We start from the raw sequence: 23462 nt of genomic DNA, 5'->3' as shown, positions 1-23462 counted from the left end.
AGATGAAGACCAGAAAAACTCTTCACAATACCAAGAAAATGGAACTGGTAAGACCACTCTATATTAAAATGATTTGAAATAGCAGCATTTGAAGAACCACCACTTATCAGATGAACACATTCCATAAGGTGGAAAGTATTTTATTTCTGTTACAAAATAAAAGCATTCCAGAAGAGGTAATGGATTTATGACTGGGACAAAAGCCAGAACACAAACTGCATTTATGGTCTATTCTGCCAAACAACCTTTAGGGTAGGCTTTAGGAGTTTAAATAATAATAGACTAAGTTGGTAAGAAAAAGGGAAGAAGGGATAGGGAAAGAGTCCCTGTTTTATATAGACTTATAATAATTATTATTTCCCCTTAGGCAACAGTGTACACAGGTATGGAATAGATTCATCTAAACTTTCTTCACAAAGCTTCTCAATTTTATAGAACCAGGATATATTTTTGGAATTTGACCAGATACTTTAAGTTATTCTTTTGCTACCACCTGCCTTCGTGACTACTGTGAATCTTGTATTCCAGGGTCATGCACTATCTCAAACAGTAGGGTTACTGCAGAAGATCAGATATAAAACAATGTGAAATCCCCATTCAGTATCCCACGGCAGTACCATAATGCTTAGATTACAATGTGCTCTATTGTATAACACACAGCTGAGTGGTAAGGCTCAGATTTGGCTACCACTGTAAATACTGTATAATATGTTGAATAATAATATGATCTAGCGAGTACATCTTCCAGTATAAAGACCTTTTTGTTATACACTCCCAAAACCTGAATATTGTAGAAAGAGTTAATGTAGACTAAGGAATATGGTATATATGCGTTTATAAATGTATTGTAGTCTTACTTGCTTTACTAATCCAGTTCATATTCAGAATCTATGCTTTTTTTCAGCCAAATTTACAATTAAAAGTTGACCCATTTAAAAACAAGTCAAAGAAAGAAAGAAGCCTGTTTGGCTGTTTGTCATGCCATTTAATATAATAATAATAATCATAATAATAATAATAATAATAATAATAATAATAATAATAATAATAATAATAATAATAATAATAATAATAATAATAATATCTTTATTTTTATATAGCACCTTTCATAGTGGACCACCATCACAAAGCATTTTACAGAGGTTTACAGTGATATTCCAAAGCAGTGTACATGGCAGCTAAAAGGAATTATGGTTTCCATTGTGTGGGTGGGCAACAGAAAAGTTCCAGTTTAGTGACACTTTATGCCATGCAAACCCACAAGAGGACGTTGCTCAGGAAATGACTCTGGGTCTTGTGGGTTTGGGATATTCAAAAGCTCAAGCTTATGAGATCAATTATAAAAAAATAGCAAGACACACTACTTTGTTGCAAGAAGGAGAATTACAACTTTCCCTTTGCCTATGGACTGGAAGCATGAACTTATGAAAGTGCACCCTAATTGTACAGTGGCCCTTTCTACAGCGGACCGGCTGTTCAACCTTATTAAGAAAATGTAAGTGCTAGTGATAGTGGATCAAAAGGGAGCCATGACCAAAAGACCATGACCAAAAGGCCATGGCTCCCAGTTGAACCACTATCACTAGCACTTGCATGCTCTTACTAAGGTAGAACACAAATTGTATGGTCTCATTTTACATAGCTGTTAATTCTTCTAAAATGTCCCTTGTCTGAACATTTGCCTGTCGGACTTGGTTAGCTTTGTGTTTTGAGAAAAACAATTGACTTTCAGAATCAAGAAAACAAGGATGAAAATAATTAGCCTTTATTGATCTGAAACTGCTTTTACAACATGCAGTATTGTATCTACTATAGCTGTTATAATAAGAGTGTTTTTGCTCCTTGCCTGGATAAACTCCTAAATCTTTACTGAGGCGTAGCTGTGGAAGGAGTCTGGAAACAGCAGCTGGGGCAGGTAACACTAAAATAAGTCACTATAAAACATGATGCAGGATTTGTCAAGAAGGGGTTCCTGCAGCCTGGGGTTTTCCTGTTTGGAGTGGCTGAAAATGGCAGTTACTTCCAGGACAGCCTGCTCTTCCCTTTGGCTCTGGCAGATTCCTCTCCGGATTCACACTCCAGATCCTGTCTGGACAGCGGCAGAGTCTCCAGATCTGCTTCCTTCACACAGGCCAGCCCGTGGCTCAGCATCCAGGAGCTCATGGGCAAAGCACTGAGCAACTGCACCTCCAGCATGTCCTGTAGGAACAACAGGCTTCCTTAACCCAAGCTCTTCAGCACTATCTCAGTCAGAAACAAAGATTTGGGGGAACAGAGGACAGAATATGAACCGTCATATAGCACTGTAGGCATTCCATGTAGAAGGGTGGATGAATGACTAGGGTAACCACATGATTGCATGTACACTAGGGCAGGCTTTTCAGCTCACACCAATGCATTCTGGTACGTTTTACCTGTCTCAGGTACCTTTCACAGCAGGACTACACTTACCAGAATGCATTTGGGTGCGAGTTAAAAAACCTGAACTGTCCCAAACTGTCTTAGTGTACATGGAGTCGTGTGGTAACCCTACAAATAACCAACAAGTCGCCAAAGGGGTTAAGTGTGTTGTTTACGGCTATCCTCAGTGAAACATACACCTCTATGAGCATTCATGGAAAATTCGGTTTTTGTATGGAAAAGAAAGTTTAACCCTATTTAACAGCTAAATTTGAAGGTCTGCTTAGCAACGCACGTGATGGCTAAATCTGTGCCCAAAAGCACAAAACAGGGACAATATGAAGTTACTGACATGCATCACAGTTAGGCTGGAAATACATATATCTCTTTGGTTACCTAAACCACCCCCGCTGTGACTCAATAACTGTTGTGGATCAGGTTGACCTTGAGTCATCAGACAAGGCATGGGGCAGACAAATAGGGACAAACATCACGTGCAATATCTTTTAAATATATTGCAGAACTATAATGCGACACATTTAATAAATACATTCCACAAAAAATATTTTTCAATTTAAAAATGTCATATTTAATATATTGTGGTGCACTTTACTCCAGGATGTCTTTAAAAATATGTTACGATACTTGTAGCAGTAGTCCACCTCAAAATACAACAACTCCCCAAGTTGCACCCAGCACAGAGGTCAACTGCACTATGGGCTTGTAGTGTGCCCTATCGAAAAAAAAAAAACAGCTACTACGACAACTACATTACTGTGAATGAGTATCTATTTTTTTTTTTTTACTCACTGGAGTAGCCAGTGCTTGAAAGGGTGTGCACATGTTGCCAAATCTGATGAGTTTGTTGTCATCTATGTCTCCAAACACGCACCGCCTCTCCTGTCGGGCGGCCATTTTCCTTGAGAGGCCTTGCTCCACCTGCACTCCCAGATGACTCTGTGAGGAAAACAGCAAAACAAAATGGAGGTCGACGTTCAACACCATTCTCCAGAGCAGCAGTATTATTGTATGTGTTTTTAATTGCATGACGATGATATATGGTTAGTTGTTGCTGGGGTACTTTGTCTAAAAACACAGCTATTAAAAAAAGCTTAATGCACACAACAAAGAATTCTGAAACAGAAAATACACTTTCAAATTCTTTTACACCTATTTGAAACTTTAACTATTACACTGGTTCAACTGTTAAAGTTACAAAACTAGAAGAAAGCACATTAAGCATTTATTTTAAGTTTTTTTTTTGTTTGTTTTTTTAACACAGCATTATTAAAACCACATTTATAGATTTGTTAATCGTTGTTGATAGCAGATCCTTAAAACTACTGTTACCTTTCAGTACCCACCTTTAACAGTTTGTCATTGCTATTCAGTGTTTCTTGTGTCAGGAAATGGCTTAATTCCAGAGAAGAAACAGGAGGTATTGTGAAGTTGTCTGCCTTTTTAGACTCTGAAGGCGACAAGGGATCTGTTCAGAATTTTAAAGACTGCTTTAGAGGCATACAATAGACTGAAATATTTCTAACATGTAAAAAAGGACATTGTTGTATGTGTTACTATTATTGAAAACATAAACTATTTCCATATGCATTTCTAATGTTTAAAAGATATAAAAACAGTTGACAGACATGTAAAATATAAATGGCCATTACTTTTTCTGACCCATTGATAGAAATATTTCAAAACACTGAAAGAGAAATTCAGGACAGACAGATCAAATTATAATACATTGCCCGTGATTGAAATATAGCAGAGCTACTATAAGAATGCACACTAGCCTGCTAACTATGTTTTGTACTCTGTGTGTGTGTGTGTGTGTGTTTGTGTGTGGGAGAATGGGAGCAGTTTCCTGTATGAATAAAAATGTAACCAGACAAACCCTAGTTTTTATGTCATTTTTATTAAACCTTGTACTTTTCAATACCCTTAAACTGAGACATACATTACAGTTCTAATTTTGTGTATTTGAGATGAATAATACTAGTTGTAAGGCACAGACGTTCATATGAATGATTTAATACATAGCTTTTATCCTACAAGCATTAGTGGATAGATAATTCCATTAAATGTCCATCCAATGTGACTATTGAACAAATGACAGCTTTGTAGATTAAGCCCACTGCAGGGTATTACTGCTACTGGGTTATTACAACTCAAATGGACCAATGAGGGTTAACCATCCTCTTACGTCAATTCATTATTTTTTGTTGCTTTAAAATGATATGTAACGGTTTTCATAAAACTACAGATAACCCACTCCGCGTTTAGTGTTTGTTCATTGTTTGCTTTGGAAACTGTTAAAAAACAAGACTATGATGCTGACACATCAGAGAACATGTGTGGATCTGCTTCTCATTTTTGGATTAGCCACACCAGCAACAATGTGGGAGAAATGCGGCAACCGCCTAAACAGCTAGTTCACATTAAACCTTGTCTAGACGTGGAAAACAAAAAACAAAAACACCCCCACCCTGCTAATTGTATTTGTCTGAGAGTACAGCGCTCCCTGATTCTCTGACTGGACTTTGATCCTGCCGCAGCACACTATCACCGCCTTGTCAGGGTCACTGCCCGGGGGCTTGTTTATACATTCAGTCCTTTGAATGCAGCATGAGGAGTTTCTGACTGCAAAACCACGTCCGTCCTGAGTGGGACTTGCAGAACTCTGCCACGACCCACTTGCAAAACTTGATATTACAAGTCAGCCACAGGTTGAGTTGTCAACAGAATATTTTTAGCACAGTCAAATTCCTCTGCCTTTAGCTCTAATACCAGTCTTTTGAGAGCCCCAGATGTTCTTGTATATTGTTGTTGAGTTGTTAATTGAAACCAAATTGCTCCATTACATATATGAACTTTTACTTTCCACAAATAATAATACTGTTTAGTTATTAAAAACCAAATGGTAATAAAGATGCTATCCCTGAAGTATTCTCAATCAACCCTGACAAACTGATGTAGAAGGACGCTTCCAAAAACAAGGTTTCAAGTAAATTCTTTTATTAAGACGATATCTTGGATCCTCTCTCTTATGCAGCTGTGGCCGTATTTCAAGGAAATTTCCCAAAAGGAGTTTGCAGAGGTTTACACTGAGTCTGTGACTGCGCTGTAGTAGTACTGTATATCACACACACACAGAAGAGTTACACACTATAGTTACTCGCACAGACCTGGACTTCTCATCTTACAGAGAAATACATTTAGCAGTCAAGTTCTTAGAAATAAAGCAAGATAATCATTTTTGGGCGTTGTTAGGTCTTTACTGGCACAACGGTGTAGTGACAACTTGTGGCTTCTGTCATCCAATCCAAATGATCTGCAGTCACATAAACTTTCATTATCAATTGCTCGTCAGTGACAACACAGACAATTGCAATGCAGTGGTTCTACGGAGCAACACAGAACAAAGGCAGCTACCGTAAAGGTACCACAGTGGTAGAATGGTACAGCAGTGCATGTTCCTGTTATCACACACCAATACATCATTACATCAACTAATGTATTGTAGTACCATGGTGCTGTATCAGTACCAGTGTCCTATTAAGGTATTTGTTGAACTTTTCTGTTTGGGAATACTGTACCCCCGTTGCTGACTGTCAGGGTTCTCCCTTTACCTGTCTTGAGGGGTGAAGGGTCCCCAGCTCCTGAGTCTGTCTCACTCAGCTCACCCCTCTGAGCCGCACTGTTCTCACTGAGCAGGAGGCCGATGAAAGCCTGACGTTTTGTTTCGGTTCCATCAGTATCCAAAATCTCAATTTCCTGTCCCCAAGGGTCCCTGAGTGTAACGCCAGTACAGGTTAAGGTTAGAGAGAGTATGTGTTTTCAATTAAAAGGTTATGCAGGCGTGTGTCATGGGAGTGTCTTTTTAGTGACCAGTACTATACAGTAGTAGTGATCTCATTTTGCATTAGCCCAGGTCCTCCCTTATAAAGGTATACTGGGACTTAAACCACGGTAAAAGCATGGCAAAGTGTACTAATCCACAGGTAAGCATGGTAAATCATTGCGAACTATAATACAAAACACAGGTCACCTTGGTAAAGAGACCTTATAAGCATGTGACACTATACCATAATAAACGATTACAAACTATTTGTTGTTGCTATTAATTTCCTGGCATGGCCAATGTTATATCAGTTTCCAGATGTCAGTGTTTTTCTATTCAATCTGCTCTCATTTCCTTGTCCGTTGACATGCTTTTACATTTCAGTTTCAATTTGTGGTCCAGGTGCCATGGGGTTTGGCTTTCATCAACAATAACACTCTGTTCCAACAGTACAGGGAATAATGGGAGACTTGCTTCAGCCATATCTATTGACCTGTCTGTGTTTTCTCATCTGTTTCAGTTTAACTGTAATTATCTGTGGACCAGTTCTCTGTGGTTTTCATTAGGAGGGCTTTGTAAATTAAAGTTCCTGGTTTGTCTTGTCGCTCCCATAGTGCTAGCTTTCTGTTTTTGTTTTCGCTTCTATGCCATGATGTGTGATTTCACTGACAAACCACACAAGATTCTGGAGTCATCTATCAGCCAGAAGCAGAATAACAAGACTCAAGCCCAGCATACAGGAAATCAATACAGGGCTGTCATGGGACTCTTATCATTTCAATGCTTTTGAAAAACAACGAGTAACAATTAGACTAAACAAAAGCTATTCAACTCCATAGGGTTTGCGATGAAAAGGTGGTGTGTCACTATAAAACATGATACTGTGTACGAAAGGCACTATTTAAAGTTTCGTTCCATATCTACACCTGTGAGAAGATAGGAGAACTGTATGGTCTGAAACAGGTGTCAGTTACCGGGGGTGCTGGTACGTTACTGGGTTTTTCAGGCTCCACTTCTTCTCCTGTCCAAAGGTCCCCACGTACTTCCCATCAGAAGTCCAGAGCCGGGCGGTCTTATCTGCAGAGGCACTTACTAGGAAGGACTCTGAATCGTAGCTGAGAAGCTCCACGCTCACCACAGTGCTGTCGTGAGCTCTCCAACTGTACAGCAAAGACGGCTTCTTCAAGGGCCCCTGTACCAACAGAACACTGAAAATCAGTCCCTGTGGCTGGGCAGCCTTTAAAACCCAGTGCATAGCATAGCGGTGGATCCAGTATAGCTTCTAGGGCAAGTTCAATTGAATAAACCTGAGCTTGTTACGATGCACTGTCTGTAAAGGCAACCCTGCCCATAAACAGCATCTATTCCTTGCCCTTCCTATAGAGCTGTATTGAAAAGCATGTTTATTGAATTCCATGACTGCATGTTGTCAGTATTAAAATAGGATAGCAATATTTTTTTTTTATCTACAGTAGTTCTGTGGATTTCAGTTTTGTTCTGAACCATCCCATGCACAGAACTGTCAGTCCAGGCTCACCTTGTCTCTGGGCTGCAGCCCATACTCTGCGATATCCCACACTTGGATGCACCCAGCGGTGTCTCCTGACACTAGAAGTCTGTTCTCCTCGTCAGTAGACAACCCCAGTACAGATTCATCAGGCTTCTCCGGGGCATAAAAATGACCTGTTAGTATAACCAAGATATGAGTGTTTGAACATTATGCCTGTAATGAACTGACATCCCATTGAAATGAATGGAAAGACAAGGGGTGGACGTGAACCGCAAACCACACGGAACCACACAGGAACACCTTACCATTCAACTAAAGAGCAAGCTCTGTAATCGAGAGGTAATCACCTGTCTTATGATGTCAGCATGATTAACTCAGCCTCTAGGAGGAGATTTGTTATATGCCAAATGGTTGCATGATAATTGCTCCAATGGCACTTTACCATATGTTCACTGTTTTACTGCAGTTAAATATGCTTTTACAAAACTATATTGCTGTACAAAATCCCTATTTAGTGTATGGATCTATATTACAAACCATTGCAGAGAGGGCGTGTACCTTGTTCATACGGTGATCCTGAGACCCTCCACCAGTAGAGGGAGCCAGCCTCAGAGCTGATGAGAATTGGTTTGTTATTCCACATCGTGGCAGCTGCACGACGCTGGAGAAACAGCAGCTTATCAACCGGGGGCTGGACCCTGACAAAATAAAATAACGACAACTCCTGTGCAAAGAACTTACATCACATAAAAAACTAAATGTGAGAAAACTCAAAAAAGGGTAGCACTAACAACAATTCCAAACCTCATGTCATTAAAGGATGTTCAATACATCAGGCTGGAGGACAATGGCAGCAGGCACGCCACAGTACACCTCTATAGTCCTTACCCCTTATCCCAGCTGTGTTTGCTACAGTGCCTGGAGTTGGGTCTGGTGTTAGTCACTTTTTTTCTTATGTCTGCGGAGGAGTGGCTAGGTAAGCCAAGTGGGGACCTGCAAAAGGAAATACTTATAAAAAAATAAGTCTTGCAGACAAATGTTTCAGCTCCTACCTTCATTGGCATGCAGTGTGTCTGTGAAAGGAAATTAAGAAACAAAAAATGTTGTTTTTTTCTGATTTATTACGGTCCTCAAAGGACGTGGGTTAGCATTCCATTTGCCCAGAAAAGGTGCAGTTACAGCGTATCACTGTTTGATCTTGCAATGAAAGCTGATTGCACCTGATTTTAAGTTTTATAGAAGGTTGGTTAGTTAAATGTCGACCTAAAAAAAATACCCCTCCCCTATCCATACATGGTTTGATCATTCTTTTCTGAAAAAATATCTATTTGCCCTGCCCGGATTGTGTAATTACAGACTGGAATCTGCATTTATTTATTGGATTATTATAACCAGCACTTATTTTAATTGATGTTGTGGTCTGAAAACAGCTATAAAAAGTCAGCCCACACCCAACGAGGGTCGGATCCCAACTGAAGTAGTCACGCAGCAGAGTGAGAAATTAAAAGAAGCCCTTTGGTAATTCCAGCAATCACCTGCACTGGTCCAGTCTAGTCAGAGCTGGGAGAGTAGTGGTTTCGAGCTGGTCACATTGATAAAAAAAAACTTAAATCAGATAAAAGAGCTAGCTAAGCTGGTGGAGGAAGCCAATTTAAATTCTTACAGCACCATAAGATTTTTCAGAAATCATTTCATTTCCAATTGTCAATGTATATTTGATTTATGGGTTCAAGTGAATTGACTTCTTACCCTTTTTTAAATAAATGTTTACTGCAGTATACCATGCATTATAGCATGATAGAAATCATCATGGCAAAATAAAGTTATGGTACCTTCAAAATTACTATGCAAGTGATTAGAATACATTGCTGTCTTTGGCAAACGGTTGGTGTAAAAATGTTAATTTGTTGATGCAATGTTGTTTTCCTTTGGTTACCAAGTTTAATTTGTTGATTACAGTTGGTTTCCCTATGCTTAACATACTATACAGCTTCTATGATCTCACCTGAGATTTGAAGATATCCACCATGAAGAGCTAAAAAGACATTGTGTCAGGTTGAACTGTCTACACATTAGCACCTTTGTACACAACATTGCAAATAACCAGTACAGTGGTGACAGTAAAGTTTAGCTGTAGAACTAGATGGTAGCTACAGTGTTACCATTGTGACATAATACCTACACTACAGAAAGCCCCAGAAAGTCCACAATGAGACTCACTGTCTGTCTGGACTCCTCTTGAGGTACAATAGGACCTGCTGTGTTTCTGTGTTCCAGACGATAATGTCCCCATCGAAGCTGGCTGTAGCGAGCAGCTCCAGGATTGGACAGGAGTCTGCAGCCAGGATATCCTCCTTGTGGAGCTGACCACCCCTCCAGGACAGATCTGCCACCACATAGGTGTTCTGAAACCAGACGGTATTGGAAGACACAATCCATGAATCACAAACTCCTGGAGAGCCAACAGCTTACTGCGCAATCCACAACTTTTCATTGCAAGAGAGAACATCAGAGCTATCATTTTTAATCTCTCATCCAGAACCAATAACCAGTCATGATTTTTTAAATTTCATTTTTAGACATTTTAAAACCGTTTGTGTGAACTCTATGGAGTTCGAGAAGTTGCCTTGCCAAAACATAGACGTGCATTATAAACAGGGCTTCTAGTTTTCGGTTTTTATTTTCCATCTCTCTCCATCCTTTGAAACCTTAATTAATAGTTGTTAAGCCTTAACTGAATACCAGATTGTTTAAATTAGCGACGCACTACTAGAAACTAATGCAGTGGAAATTAATAAGCTGATTAGAGCCAGAATGAAATGCAGGTTCGGATAGAATCTGGTGAGAGCAATGCACATTGTTTGTTAACTCAATATATCAGGGTAAAAATGTTTATGTTTAAAGGGACATCACGTGATCAAAAATAAAACCCGAAAACTAGAAGCCCTAATTATAAAACAGATATATAGATAGGAAACTAAACATGGTACAACTATACATGCAGTGTCTGAAAGGGATAATGTAAATATGCAAGTACTATATTTGATACTATTTACTCTTATTTTATTTCTCTAGATCTATGTAAAAAAAAACTCTATCCTTGCGTCTGGACTCACCCTGTGGTCTGTGGTGTTATACAATGCTAGCTGGCGGCTCCACCCCACAGCCAGGAACTTGTTGTCCCGGTAACAGAGGACCCTGGTCACCTCTGCCTCTGCGACAGGCTCCAGCTTGTGAAGATTGTGACCATTCTGAAGGTTCCAGACCTGCAGTGCAATTTAATATATTGGTCATCTTCATGAAATGAATACCTTACTATTGTACTTTTTCAATATTATTATCTCCTACAAAACAGTATTTATCTTTCTAATCACAGGTGCAAACACTGTTCAAAACCACTCTGGCACTCTGGAGAGGTAACTCGTGAGGTACTGCGTTAGTGCTAAGAGTTAAAAGAAGGGTGTGATTAAACTGTCTGACCTTAATGGTGCCGTTTCTGGCTCCTGTGACGAGCCGTCTCTGCGTGGTGTCGAAGGACATGCATGTGATCTCCTCTTGCCCGTGGACGTGATTCAGCTGGAGACACTTTGTCCCCGTCTCCACGTCCCACACAGCCACAGTGGAGTCGTCACAGCCAGTCACTACCTGAGACCGGGAACACAATGTGTGGCTTTGCTGGGAAGCAGGGGTCTAGGCACTCGGGTAACCCAGCTCTTCACCAGTCAGTTTATTAACCCAAAGTTTCAAACTCTCAATAATACGTTCTAAGGTAAAACTAGACCTGTCAGGTAGGCAATCAATAATGCCAAAAGACTACTGCCACCTCTTGGTCTAGCTAACCGCAAAATCCCATTTACTTGTGATTATATTTTCTATACCAACTCTAAATGAGTCAAAAATATGGCCCAAAAGCATGATTTGTCCAAGTCATTTTGTATTATATTTCTGAAGGAAAATTCAGCAATTATACCAAAAATTCTGAAGTCCACCTTTCGGTTCTAATTCGTTTCGTAACATTCATCTGTCCTGAACTTCAATTCAGTTTTGAAATAAAGTGAGTCTACATAGGACTGAAGATGACAAGAATGTGTTAATTGACAATTTCATTTCTGCAAACATACTTCACCGCATTTCCAACAACTTCCATAGTACTTTTTAATTTTTTTTTTCTTAGGCGGTTGGAAATATTTTCTTTAGGAAGACGCAGACACAGGAATGATGGTGCCCACCTGTCTGAAGAAGGGGTTATAAATAGCGGTGGAGAGCTTGGCATTGTGTGTGAAGAGCATATCTTCCCCAGATACTCCCTGCTCCAGCTTCAGCATGCCTATGTAGTCCCCACAGGACACCAGCAGCGCACAGGGGAGCTCTTTCAGCAGCAGGAAAGGGAAGCCCCCATACTCCAGGACACGGCCCGCCTGCACGCACGGGAACTTCAGCACCAGGGTCCTGAGGCACTGCTGGGACGAGATATCCCACACCTTCAAAACCTGCAAAAAAAGAGCTCAGCTGATGGACCTTTTCTCTGCACTTTAACACTAAGAGGCTGTGAATCATCCAAAAAAAAAAAAAGAGCGTTTTTATTAGCATTAGCAACGTTGGGCTCAATTCACTTTAAAAGCCAATTTTATTTGACTTTGCAGTTCATGAAACCTATTACAGTTTTAGAAAGGGTAAGAATCTGCAAATCCCACACTTGAAGGTTATCAGTCCTTTAATGACCTGTGTCATTCCGTTCAGCTGACATTCCATGCATAGGAGGACGTTAAAGTGCTGAACTCCAAACCTGAAGCGCTCACTTACTGCGTCTTTGGAGTAGCTGAATATCTGTCCAAGTGGTTCGTAGATGGCCACGTCCTGCACTATCATGCAGTGCTCATGAAGAACCGCAATGGGCTGGCTCGTCACGTACTGATTCCACAGGCGAACTTTGTGATCCATTCCCCCTGTTACCAGCAGGTTTAGGGGCTTGCTGAAATCGAAGCACGTCACGCCCTGGAGAAAGTGCAAAGGAAGGACACATTGCTGGAACATCCCCGCTAATGAAAACCCTATTCAAAGTTGACAGTTATAAAGTAAAATCCTTACAAAAGTTTACCACGGTATTTTTGCACAGAACTTTTGCAGTTTTCCCATGCTTTACCCATGGTTATATTATGTCCCATAGTTAACCCTGGTTTGCCATGTTAGTTGATATGCTTTACCATACCTTGTTATTCTTTACAATGCTTACCTATGCTTTACCATGCTTCACTTTGCTTTATTACACTTTGCTAGGCTTTACTATGGGAAACTTTTGGAAGGAATATGAGACGGGTGTGTTACAGTTTAGGGAGTTTAAACTTTTAGACTGATCACCCATACAAATGACTAATATTGATTAACTACATACATTCCTTGATAATCTTCCACTCAATACTTTGATAACAATAGTGACTGATGGCCACCAACCCCACGTATATAACCCTATTATTTTATGCTACAGCAATAATCAAATCCTTTAGCAAAATAAACACCCATGAAAACTGATATCCCACCACACAACCGGTATAGGTTAAGACAGGTTAAAAAAGTAGTGACCTGCCAACTTCTTTTACTTGTGTGGACAACAATGTGATCATTTATTTTGTCTTATACAAACAAATACAGATGAACACTGTTCCCCACAGGCTGCCAGTAATTACATGTCCTAGCTGTTTTGTCTTTGTTGCAATAACGTATTTACTTTAATGGTGAATCAGTATTTATTTTTATTATGTGCAATACAATATGCCTTAACATTTATACAAATACATACATACTATACTTAAATGTACCACAGTTTTTTCTCTGTGTTATTTTAAATTTATGACTGCAAATATAAACACATTAACTATTTAAGTACTGGATGGAGAGGAAGTAAACATGATTGCCTGTAAATACCAAAGCTGGAATAATGCAAGTAGAGCACCACCAGGTGTTTAAAAGATGCATTACTGTGTTTCCACTGTAGCTTTTTTTTCTGAATGAAGCAAAATATGCACAGCCTTAGTATTTAACAGACTGGTCAACCTGTCCCTTGGTAGGGTCAGAGCGTTCTGCTTCTGACATTCTTGTTTGACTTTTCTAACCTTGAATTATGGCCAAAAACGGGACAAATACTTTGTAGCTGGTAATTATTTATTATAGTATACTGTATAATTCAGGAAAGCACTCCATGCAACCCATTTTAAAAATACAAACCGCGCTAGGTTTAAATACTGCTAGAATGCATCGATTATAAAAACTCTTTGAGCTACATTATAAAAGTTAATTACTTAGAAAGCAAAAGCACACACAATAAACCTACCAGACCACAAATATACATTTAAGGCTAGTAGATAGTCTGTTTTGTAATTCATTTTAGAATTTGAATTACCTTTATGAAAATCAATGTGCTAATGACAATGACAATGAAAAGCATGCCTTTTGTGTCCATGTCATGAAATCTTGGATAGTGTAGTGAGTCTATTTATTGTAACTGTTTAAATGATGGAGGTACAGAAATATATTACAATGATATATGGCCATGAAGTCATCATCAAAGATGATTATAGCCAATCCCTTCTTTTGGAATACAAGCCCCCACCTTGTGGATTTTCCAGGTGTACATCTTGTTCTTCCTGTTGCGGTCCATGATGACCACAGAAGTGGAGGCACTCCCTGATGATGTAATGATGAGGTCACCTTTGGGCAGGTACATTATTTTGGAGATGGGTTCCTGGTGAACGTGGGGGATGATCTGATAGGTGATGAGGCGGTTGTGGTCCTTGATATCCTGCGTTAGAAAAGAGGCAGCTAGCATAAGCAGGTATACTCTCCTGCAGTACCTCACCTGTCTGCTAGGTGTCACCACAACCTGATTTGTGGAGCCACGTTATTGTTCACAAGGTTATGGTAGAGAATTATGTTCTGGCACAGTAGTATGAACAATGTAACGTTTCTAAAGCAACATGTAATATCAGCCGAGACTAGTATACGTGGCTGAAGTGACCTGTCAGAGACGATGATGTCAAAGCCCGCTATACCTGCATGAATACTTTCTGAGGACCCTGCTCCTCTGTGAAGGGTGTCTCAAACATGCCTGTGTGGGGCTTCAGAAACCACATCAAGTTCACCCCCCCGACATCATCACCCCACAGCAACAAGGAAGGGCTGGCTGGAGACTGTGCAGGGAGAAAAATCAAACAAGTGTTACACAAGCCAGCTATTTTGCTGCATGTTCTATGTTTCCCTTATTAAGCTGCAGCACAGTAAATGCTTACCTTAGTGTTGCACCAATAGCATAAAGAGTTTGGCACATTATTTATTGCTGTGAAGACAAGGGGGAAACAAGTTTGGCTTATTGGAAAATGCCCTGCAATAATGTATCCATCTATTAAAATATTTTCTTAATTTTATAACTTAAACCTGTATACTGTACTGTAAGGAGGTAGGTTTTAACTGGTTTGTCTTGAAGTCATAAACAGACATCTTTTATTAGCTCTTTGTATTCCCTTATTACTACAAACAACATTTGGATGCTTTGATTAATTTTGTGTGTGTCTGTTTTTATATCTAAACTCACCAAGTAACACACAAGGTGTAAAACTGAATAACATTTAAAGGGCTCGTCTGTCATACCAAACAAGTGAAACTCCTCAAAGAGGTTCGTTGTGGAAACGTCGAAGAAGTGGATGTCCCTGCTGGTCGTTGCCACAGCAACCTTGTTGACGTTAGGCATGTAGACGGCATCTGTGGTCCACGTCTTAAACCTCCTCCTTCCACTACGGAAATCATTGGACTCCGAGACAATCTGATTTAGAAGACACATGTTAAACTGGAACACGGTCTGTCACTGCTGGACACGGCTTTTAGGATACATAAAAAGACATCAAGAGAGAATCAATTTTCAAACATATTATATGTCATTTAATAGTAACCATCCCTATTTAAAATGGGAGTGTTAATAAATATTTGCAAAGACTGTAACTATTTGTAATTAAAAAAAAAATAAAAAATGAAGCTTTCGTGCAGGAAAACATTTTTAGAAAATATTAGGTGGTATTGCACCGTGATTCTGCAGTTACTGTATGGCTCTATTTAAGTCAGCTTTGTGTCCGTACCTCAAATGATTTCTGGATACGCAGGTCGCTGTCCCAGACAGTCAGAGTACTCGCTTTACTGACACTCACGAACCGCAGAGGAGGGGGAGAGGGAACCGCCAGGATCCTAGTGGTCACTTCTTGCTGGAGCGGAGTGAAAAACAAGGAAACTGTCATGTATGTACAAGAAAGACTGGACTTCAAGGAACAGAACAAGCCAATAGGCCCAGCAAACCTGGCGCAACATTACTCAATCATAAAAATGCAGTATTAAAAAAAAAATTGTGCAATTGACACATTTTTGGACTAGATGTCTTTTCCAGTCATTTGAAGACAAGGAAAATATTTCTGGATGAAATGTTTGTAAAATTAGTATTGCTATTTAACATATCTGTTTATTAGGCTCAATTTTTTCGGTCAGTTCTCAGAAGAATAAAAAGACGCCACAAACCTCCTCCCAGCCAAGCGTAACAACCACAGCTAAAACAGAGCATGGTCTACTGTAAACACGATTGGTTTTCAAGCAGGATAAACATAAAATAGAATGGTTCTGTGTGGGAAATGCAAAGATAAACAATTTGTGACTCAGAACCATCATGTTTCCTTTCTTTGTTTATGTGAAGTTTTCTAGCCAAATTCTTTTTGCTTTCTTTAATAACTTAAAAAAAGTAAAAAAAAAAAAAAAAGGGGGGGGGGGGGGTGTGGGGGTGGGGGGGAGGCGGCTTTTTTTGGTGTTGGTGGGGGGGGGGGGGAGTGAGTTTCACTCCTCCGACCGACCAGGCCTCCTGCCCAAGTCACTGCCGCCCCTGGCGGTTCCTTGCCGGCTAGAGGGGACCCCCGGCCACAACTATCCTGCCGCAGCTCATGCGCTAGCCTCACCAAGACCACAACCTTGCTATCCCATCTCCCTAGTTTCTTTTTAGGTCCAAGCACCTTTCTGCCCCTTCTGGCTGGCCGAGTCCCCAGCTGCCGAGCCGGGGAGTTCTCTATTTTCATCTCTCCAACACGGACCCGAGACACTGTATCCTAACTCTCCACGCTGCCCAGCTGCCAGCCATGCTGCCTGAGGATGCTGCACTGAGTAGTGACGGATCTATCCCTGTATCTTTTATGTCTCTCATTGAGTGTCTTTTATGTTTGTCTTCTAATTCTCCTTGTTAGACCAGCAGCTAAGAGGCACCGACTGGCTAACGACCTGGACTGAGAGCTTTGTCCTTATTTGTTCTGTCTCTCATTCTCAATAGCCGCTCAGCGCTGCGTATGCGGCCTGACCCAATGAGACGAGAGAGTTCAGAGTGTTTTATATCGTATGTCTTGTCCAGTTATTTTCTTGTCAAGCTGTCCAGCTGTATGTGTCTAATTTCTTGTTACACAAGCACCCCCTGCTCAAATCAAACTCCTTTTATACTACTCTACTCAAGCCCTTGTAAGCTACCAGTGAAATATATATATCAGAAATTGAAAGACTTATGGGATTGGAAAATCAACCAGACAAATAATTCCCCATTTATCCCTTCACTTATGCCATGAGTACTCTGATGAAGGCATTAGCTAAATTTGTCTGATTTTACCTTAAACTTTACCAAAAACATTTCGCCCCAGTAAAACCAAAAGTGAACAAAATTATTTCCTTGCCCTGACTCAGCTCCCTCAGTTGCTCCTCTCTCCCCCCCTGTGGTAGCAGGCTGCAGCAGTACCTTGTTGTGCAGGCAGAGTCTGATGAGCGGCTGTGTCCCGAGGAAGGTCTCTCTCCTGGTGCTCACAAAGTCCTTCTCCTTGTACTGCAGCAGCATGTAGGTGCAGAACTCATCCCAGTCCACATAGCCGTCACACGACGTGTCCACCTGCAGACACGACAACACACATCCAATCACAATCTCTGATTGGACAACCAGTGAACCAATGAAAATAAAGTTGTAGCCAAGGATCTAACAATGATATCTAGCTGTGACTTTAGGACTCTGGAAATTTATGTATTATTGTTTTGTATGATTAAGTACCTCTTGTGAGAATGTATGGCTGATCAGCTAAATAATTATTGAATTAACTGACAGCAACGCGGATTAATCAAACTCGTGCAAACTGTGGCCGAGGGGTTAATAAGATAATTAATAGCCACTTAATCCCTCGGCCATAATATAGCAGACCTGCAGCTTTGGCTGCACAAAAAGAGTGTGCAGAGGCGGAAGGAAATGTTTGTTGAGAAAACTATTACTATAGGACATTACAATTGCTACTTGTTACTGTTTGTGTTCCATGTTTGTTTATTTTGGCCCCCGTGTTGTTTATTTTGCGTTTGTTTAAAAGTCTGTTAAATAAAAGCTAAGCGCCACTGCGTCTCAGTTACACCCCTGTGTTGTGGTTTAATCTCGTGGCCTGATGTCACCCCTACAGCCATCCTTGTCACAGGCAGTATGAGTATGAGCATCGTCAGTTTTCTGTTGCTCAACACCAAAGCAAACAGGTATCTTATTGAACTTTTACTGATTTTAATTGAAGCGCTTAAAATGATTTAATAGCAGCACTCAAGTCTCTCAGTTAATCATCCAATCAGACAAGGGGAACCCCAGAAAAACCTGATTTCAATCTGACCACCTCAATTAGCACCTTGTCTATACTGCCGAACTCATTATGAGGTCATCCATTTTTGAAAAACATTAATTTTGGGTTGGAAGGGAAGGCCAACAGGTGACATGTAAATTTCAGTAGGTGAGAAGTTGCTTTGAGACCGCAGTCTGGTAACTGGCTCGCCCTCCACCTCCTCCTGTTTTGCCTGAATTCAGAAGCTCCTATTAGTCACCTTGTTGAAGAGCAACTCCATCTGACTGGTCCACCTCTCAGAGCCCAGCATGTCAGTGAGGGTCTCTTGGAACTCCCGCAGTGTCATGCTTCCCGGCTGCCGTTTGGGTTCCTTCCTGTGGAATCGTGCCAGGCCCAGCCCCACATCCTGGCCCGCCTCACCACCCTCCAAAGGCATGTGATTGGCAAAGGCCTCCTTCAGCCAACATAAGTGGTCCAGCCTTAACTCCTCCTCCAGACGGACATTCTGCTCCTGGTCAAAACTGGGCAGAGAAGAGCAGTGGGGTTAATCTACTAGCTACAGTGCGACAACTGCAGTCTGGTTTCTGGTCAAAACTGGGCAGAGGGAGAGAACGGTTTTATTTACTCCAGTACAACAACTGCTAAAGGACCATATAAATCTGATCATAACAGGTGATTTAAAGGAGTGATAAGCAAAGATTGAAAATAAAACTAAGCTAAAATTACCAGCATAACACTAGTTCACTTATCAGTGTGCTGAATATTGCGCTTTATATATCCAAAGCACATACAATAGCATCCACTGCCTTAGTAAAGTGTGAACTACGGTCTTGTTTCCATGGTAATATTCAGCTGGTGTCTCATAAAGGAGAGGCACAGGAGGAATACACACTTTGGAACCCACTGTGCTCTTGATGGTTGTGGAAGATAAGTGCACCCCCTAGTGTCAACACTGTAAAACAACAATCACCATGCAGTAGGTAGACTTTGTTTTCTCTGTTTATTTTAAAAACAAATGCTTCTAAGAAAAAAAGCTCAATAGAAGGTTGATTTCTAAATTTGACTTTATTTTGCTTGTGTCTAAATGTAGCTGCATTCATACTAATTATTTGTTTAAGCTAACAATTAAAACAAATGTAATATCTTGATACACATATGTTATTAAAAATGTGATTTCATTGAGGGTAGTAAAAAATCAGTTCTGGGACAAATGCTCACTAGAAAAGTAATTTTTTTTTTTAAAGCTAAGCTAAACTGACTCAACACCTCCCTTGTAAAAGTTTAACACGATATTTTTACATGCCATTTTTGTTGTTTGATCATGCTTTTACCATGATTATACTGTGCCATAGTATAGAATGCCCTGGTTTGCCATGTTTATTAATATGCTTTACCATACCTTACAATTTTTCTTCAATGCTTACCTATGCTTTACCATGCTTTCGCTGTGCTTTATTACACTTTGCTATGCTTTTACTATGGGAAACTTTTATAAGGAGAAAGTCACTAGAAAAGGAAATGTCTGCTTTCATTCATTATTTTCACGAGATAACCCCAGGCCTACTTTCACCAGTTCCCTTTCACTCAATTAAAGCCACAGCGCAGAGGCTTCAGCATCAAGTGTGTTTGTGTTGCCAGTGGTAACGATGCTGTCACACTGTACAACAGCCTCTGCTTGCAAATGTCCCCTATTCATCAGCATACCATTTGTTAAATCAATAAACATGCAACCCTGACATAATGGAGTCTATTAAATAAAACTTCAGTGGTTCAATATACCAGGTAATTAAAATATGACTGAACAGGAACAGGTGCTTTTCAAACATTTTCAGACAGAAATGCAAGGCTATGTATTATTCAATTGATTAGACCCTAGTATGTACCCAAAAGGATGAAAAAAGGTTGAAATGGGCAGCCAGGGCTATGCATTGATCCAAATTTGCTATATTTGAAATATCCAGTTTTATCTAGATAAGTGGTTACAGAACTGTTGCATTGTCAGTGAGGATCTCACACAAACTTTATCACAACTCCTCAACCCATTGGATCCCTGTATGGTTTTCACAGCCGTGTTGTCTTCCAATGAAAGAAACATAATCAGTTTAACTGCTCGTAAAGATGATTGATGACAAAACAAATATTTAAGCTGTTGCTAAGGAGCTGCTGATTCAATAAGGTGACTGTATATCACAACGACTTGTTTAATGAGCAGAATTGCTGGAATGCCTTTTATTCTTAGGTACAAATCTGCAATTTATAAATAATATCAAATGTTTCTTGTGACTCACCGTGTGATGCTGTTAGGGGTCTCCTGCTCATACACTTGCCAAATGGCAGTATTTTCCATGTTTTTCCTGACAGACATGCTTAAAATATTAGATTGCTGTCAGACTTTGTAAGAACTATTTATAACCAAAAACAGATGTATGAATAAATGTTGCTACACATAATATTTCAAAAAGCATTTCGTATACAATACAAATACGCTGATGACAGTTGTTTTTAAATTGAGAAAATCCACCAACAAAAACCCAGTTTTTAGTATACACTGTCTCATATTGTAAATACAGGCACATCTGCCAAAGTTACTTATCAATAGGTAAATTGGATTAGTAATGATTTCAATATTCAGTATTTAATATATAGTCATATTTCAATAGCAGCCTTACATTAATGAGCCAGGTACTGTTCAGCGGTTTTCACGACCAAAAAAACAAACCAAGTATCCAAAGCCCTTCAGCGTCAGGACCAGCCAAGTCCTCTCCAGATTATCTTTCTCAAAGGAAACAGCTAACTAATTAGGTGCACTGAAAAACAATTCCTTCAATTCAGAGAAGCAGTGGACCAATTCCAGATCAAACAAAGCTTAGCAAATGACAAGAACTTTAAAAATCATGAGTAAAATAGTAAAATTGCAATATTGCTTCATGAAGAGTAACAATCCCTTTCCCAATCTTATCAGCCAGGTTTCTGTCAAAAAGGTTCTCTGCTAGTCTAACAAGGATGCTCCTTTCTCTCTGCCTCGATCTCTGAGACCTTGGTTACTTTGTGTGGCTGAGTGGGGGGTTACAGTGTGTGAAGAGATACCTAACGTGGGAGTAAGAATGGTGTTATATCAGGGCTCATTCAATGAGCCACAGAGGACACTCGCAGGACAATGTATGATTAACCAACTGGTTACTGAATGCAGTTCACAACAGGAAGCCATTCACAGCATACTGGATCCATGTTATTCATGCAAGCACTGGACCAGGCTTAGGGTTACTGTAGAGCACCCAGGATCCTCCCTTGAATCAGACAGGCTTTATTAACTTGTGAACCTGTGCAAAGTACAAAGTACTTGTGAACTTGTGCAAAGTTGCCTAATTCAATGTAAAAATGGGAAAAACGCAGGTGAGGCAAAAGGAATAAAAGCTGAGAGATGGAGGAAAGGTAAGTTGATGACCTGGGGACCACACAAAGGAAGAGATGGGAATTGCGTGTGTTGCATAGAAGCACAACATGTGCAATGTTCAGTAAACTATTACCCACTACAGTAACAAATAGTTAGACACACTTTTATTAGGTACGGGTGACCATCTTCTATAAATATCACTCTTTACTTTAAAGCTGGCCTCATTAGACATTAAGCTATTAAGTTCCTGCAGGCTGACTGTTTGATTTGGCAAATCTCCCTTGACAAGGGATTCATTATTGCTTGCCTTACCCCAGTAGTTATATTTATTTGCACACTGCTTTTCACAGCTCTATACAAACCACAAAGTTTGTTTATTAATCAGTGACTAACTGAGGTAATTATTCCTTCCATTTGTTTTTAGTGGCTTTGTGTTGTCATGGTTACATGGTAATTAAGGTTGGCCTCACACACTGTCAAACATTATAAATGAGCCTAACATAACAGTACATTACACACTGTGTGTGTTAAACCAAATATACTGCAGATAGAAGTGCTTGTATATTTTTTTCTTATACAGTCAGCGAATGACTGTTTAAAACTGATGCCTTGTTTCATGAAGAAGCTTATAAAGGGGTTACACAAAATAACACTGTAGCATGAATTGTATTCAATCACTTTTTGATTTTTGTAGGCAAATCCATCTCCAAACCAATCTTTCTATGTCAGTGTGACCGACACTGACTTAAATCAGGGAGATGCAGCTTTTATATATTACCAGTTTACCAGGTTAGGTATCCATTTGCAAAACAAAAAGTGTGCGCTATATTGGACAGGTGTTTCCAATCCTTTGTCCAAACCCAAAGGTGGTACATTTCAAGCTGATTAGGGCTTATTTCTATAGGACAGGTGTCAAACAGTTTGCTGATCCGATTATTACATTATCTGCATTGTTTGACAGGCTGTTTAAAAATTCATTAGTTTACCTGCTCTGCTCGACTGGTCCCTAAATGCCCCACCGTGTCTCAATTTACCTAGTGTTGCTGGTGCCTGAATGCCTGTCCGTATAAACAAAGGGGTGAAAAATGACTGGCTGTGTGCTTCGTGCACCTTCATTGTCAATAGGGGACAAAGGACTTCATCCATGCTTGTTTCCTCCCTGGCAGACCCTGACAATGCTCCCTTATGTTGCTTAGCAACCCAGTAGGCCCAGCTAATTGTAGAATCAACAGCAAACGTGTGTCTTTGATAGGCACACACTAGACGCAATAATATCTACACCACATGTTTGTTTTTTTATAGTTTTTCAAAAGTTTTGCTTTGTAGACATTCCAGCATTCCTGTTTGATGTTCTGAAAATATGCTTTTAATTTAGCATACCAGTTTTACTGCTGGTCTTATTTGCAATAAAACTACTATTTAGAAATTTGTCATATATTGTTTAGAATTACTTTAGAATTACTATTTAAACAGCAGGTAACTGCTAACACACTTAGAGTATAGTGGGGTAGGTGTTATATATATATATATATATATATGGTCTTATATATATATATATATATATATATATATATATATGCAACATTTATAGCTTACGTTCAGTCTTACTGACAGACAAGGATTGTTAATGCTGACTGCATACCTGGAAGTTGTCCTCGGAGCGACGACTTT

General features: G+C 39.9%; 1 protein-coding gene across 1 annotated transcript; it reads right to left on the bottom strand.

The window, feature by feature from the left end:
• Nucleotides 1-1749: 1749 nt before the first annotated feature.
• Nucleotides 1750-20762, bottom strand: LOC121296251 (WD repeat-containing protein 49). The gene is made up of 21 exons (XM_041221591.1): nt 20686-20762; nt 18657-18918; nt 17554-17700; nt 15878-16000; nt 15396-15567; nt 15038-15084; nt 14801-14938; nt 14362-14550; nt 12558-12749; nt 11984-12244; nt 11235-11399; nt 10871-11020; nt 9975-10159; nt 8643-8747; nt 8313-8452; nt 7782-7927; nt 7219-7436; nt 6033-6193; nt 3765-3886; nt 3211-3357; nt 1750-2199 (listed from the first exon to the last, which is right to left on the bottom strand). The coding sequence occupies exons 1-21, from the start codon at nt 20760-20762 to the stop codon at nt 2017-2019; spliced, it is 3330 nt and encodes a 1109-aa protein (XP_041077525.1). The 3' UTR covers nt 1750-2016.
• Nucleotides 20763-23462: the final 2700 nt, after the last annotated feature.

This window comes from Polyodon spathula, chromosome 21 (genome assembly GCF_017654505.1).
Source record: "Polyodon spathula isolate WHYD16114869_AA chromosome 21, ASM1765450v1, whole genome shotgun sequence".
Classification (NCBI taxonomy): Eukaryota; Metazoa; Chordata; class Actinopteri; order Acipenseriformes; family Polyodontidae; genus Polyodon; species Polyodon spathula.
This window is presented reverse-complemented; position numbering and strand designations above follow the sequence as displayed.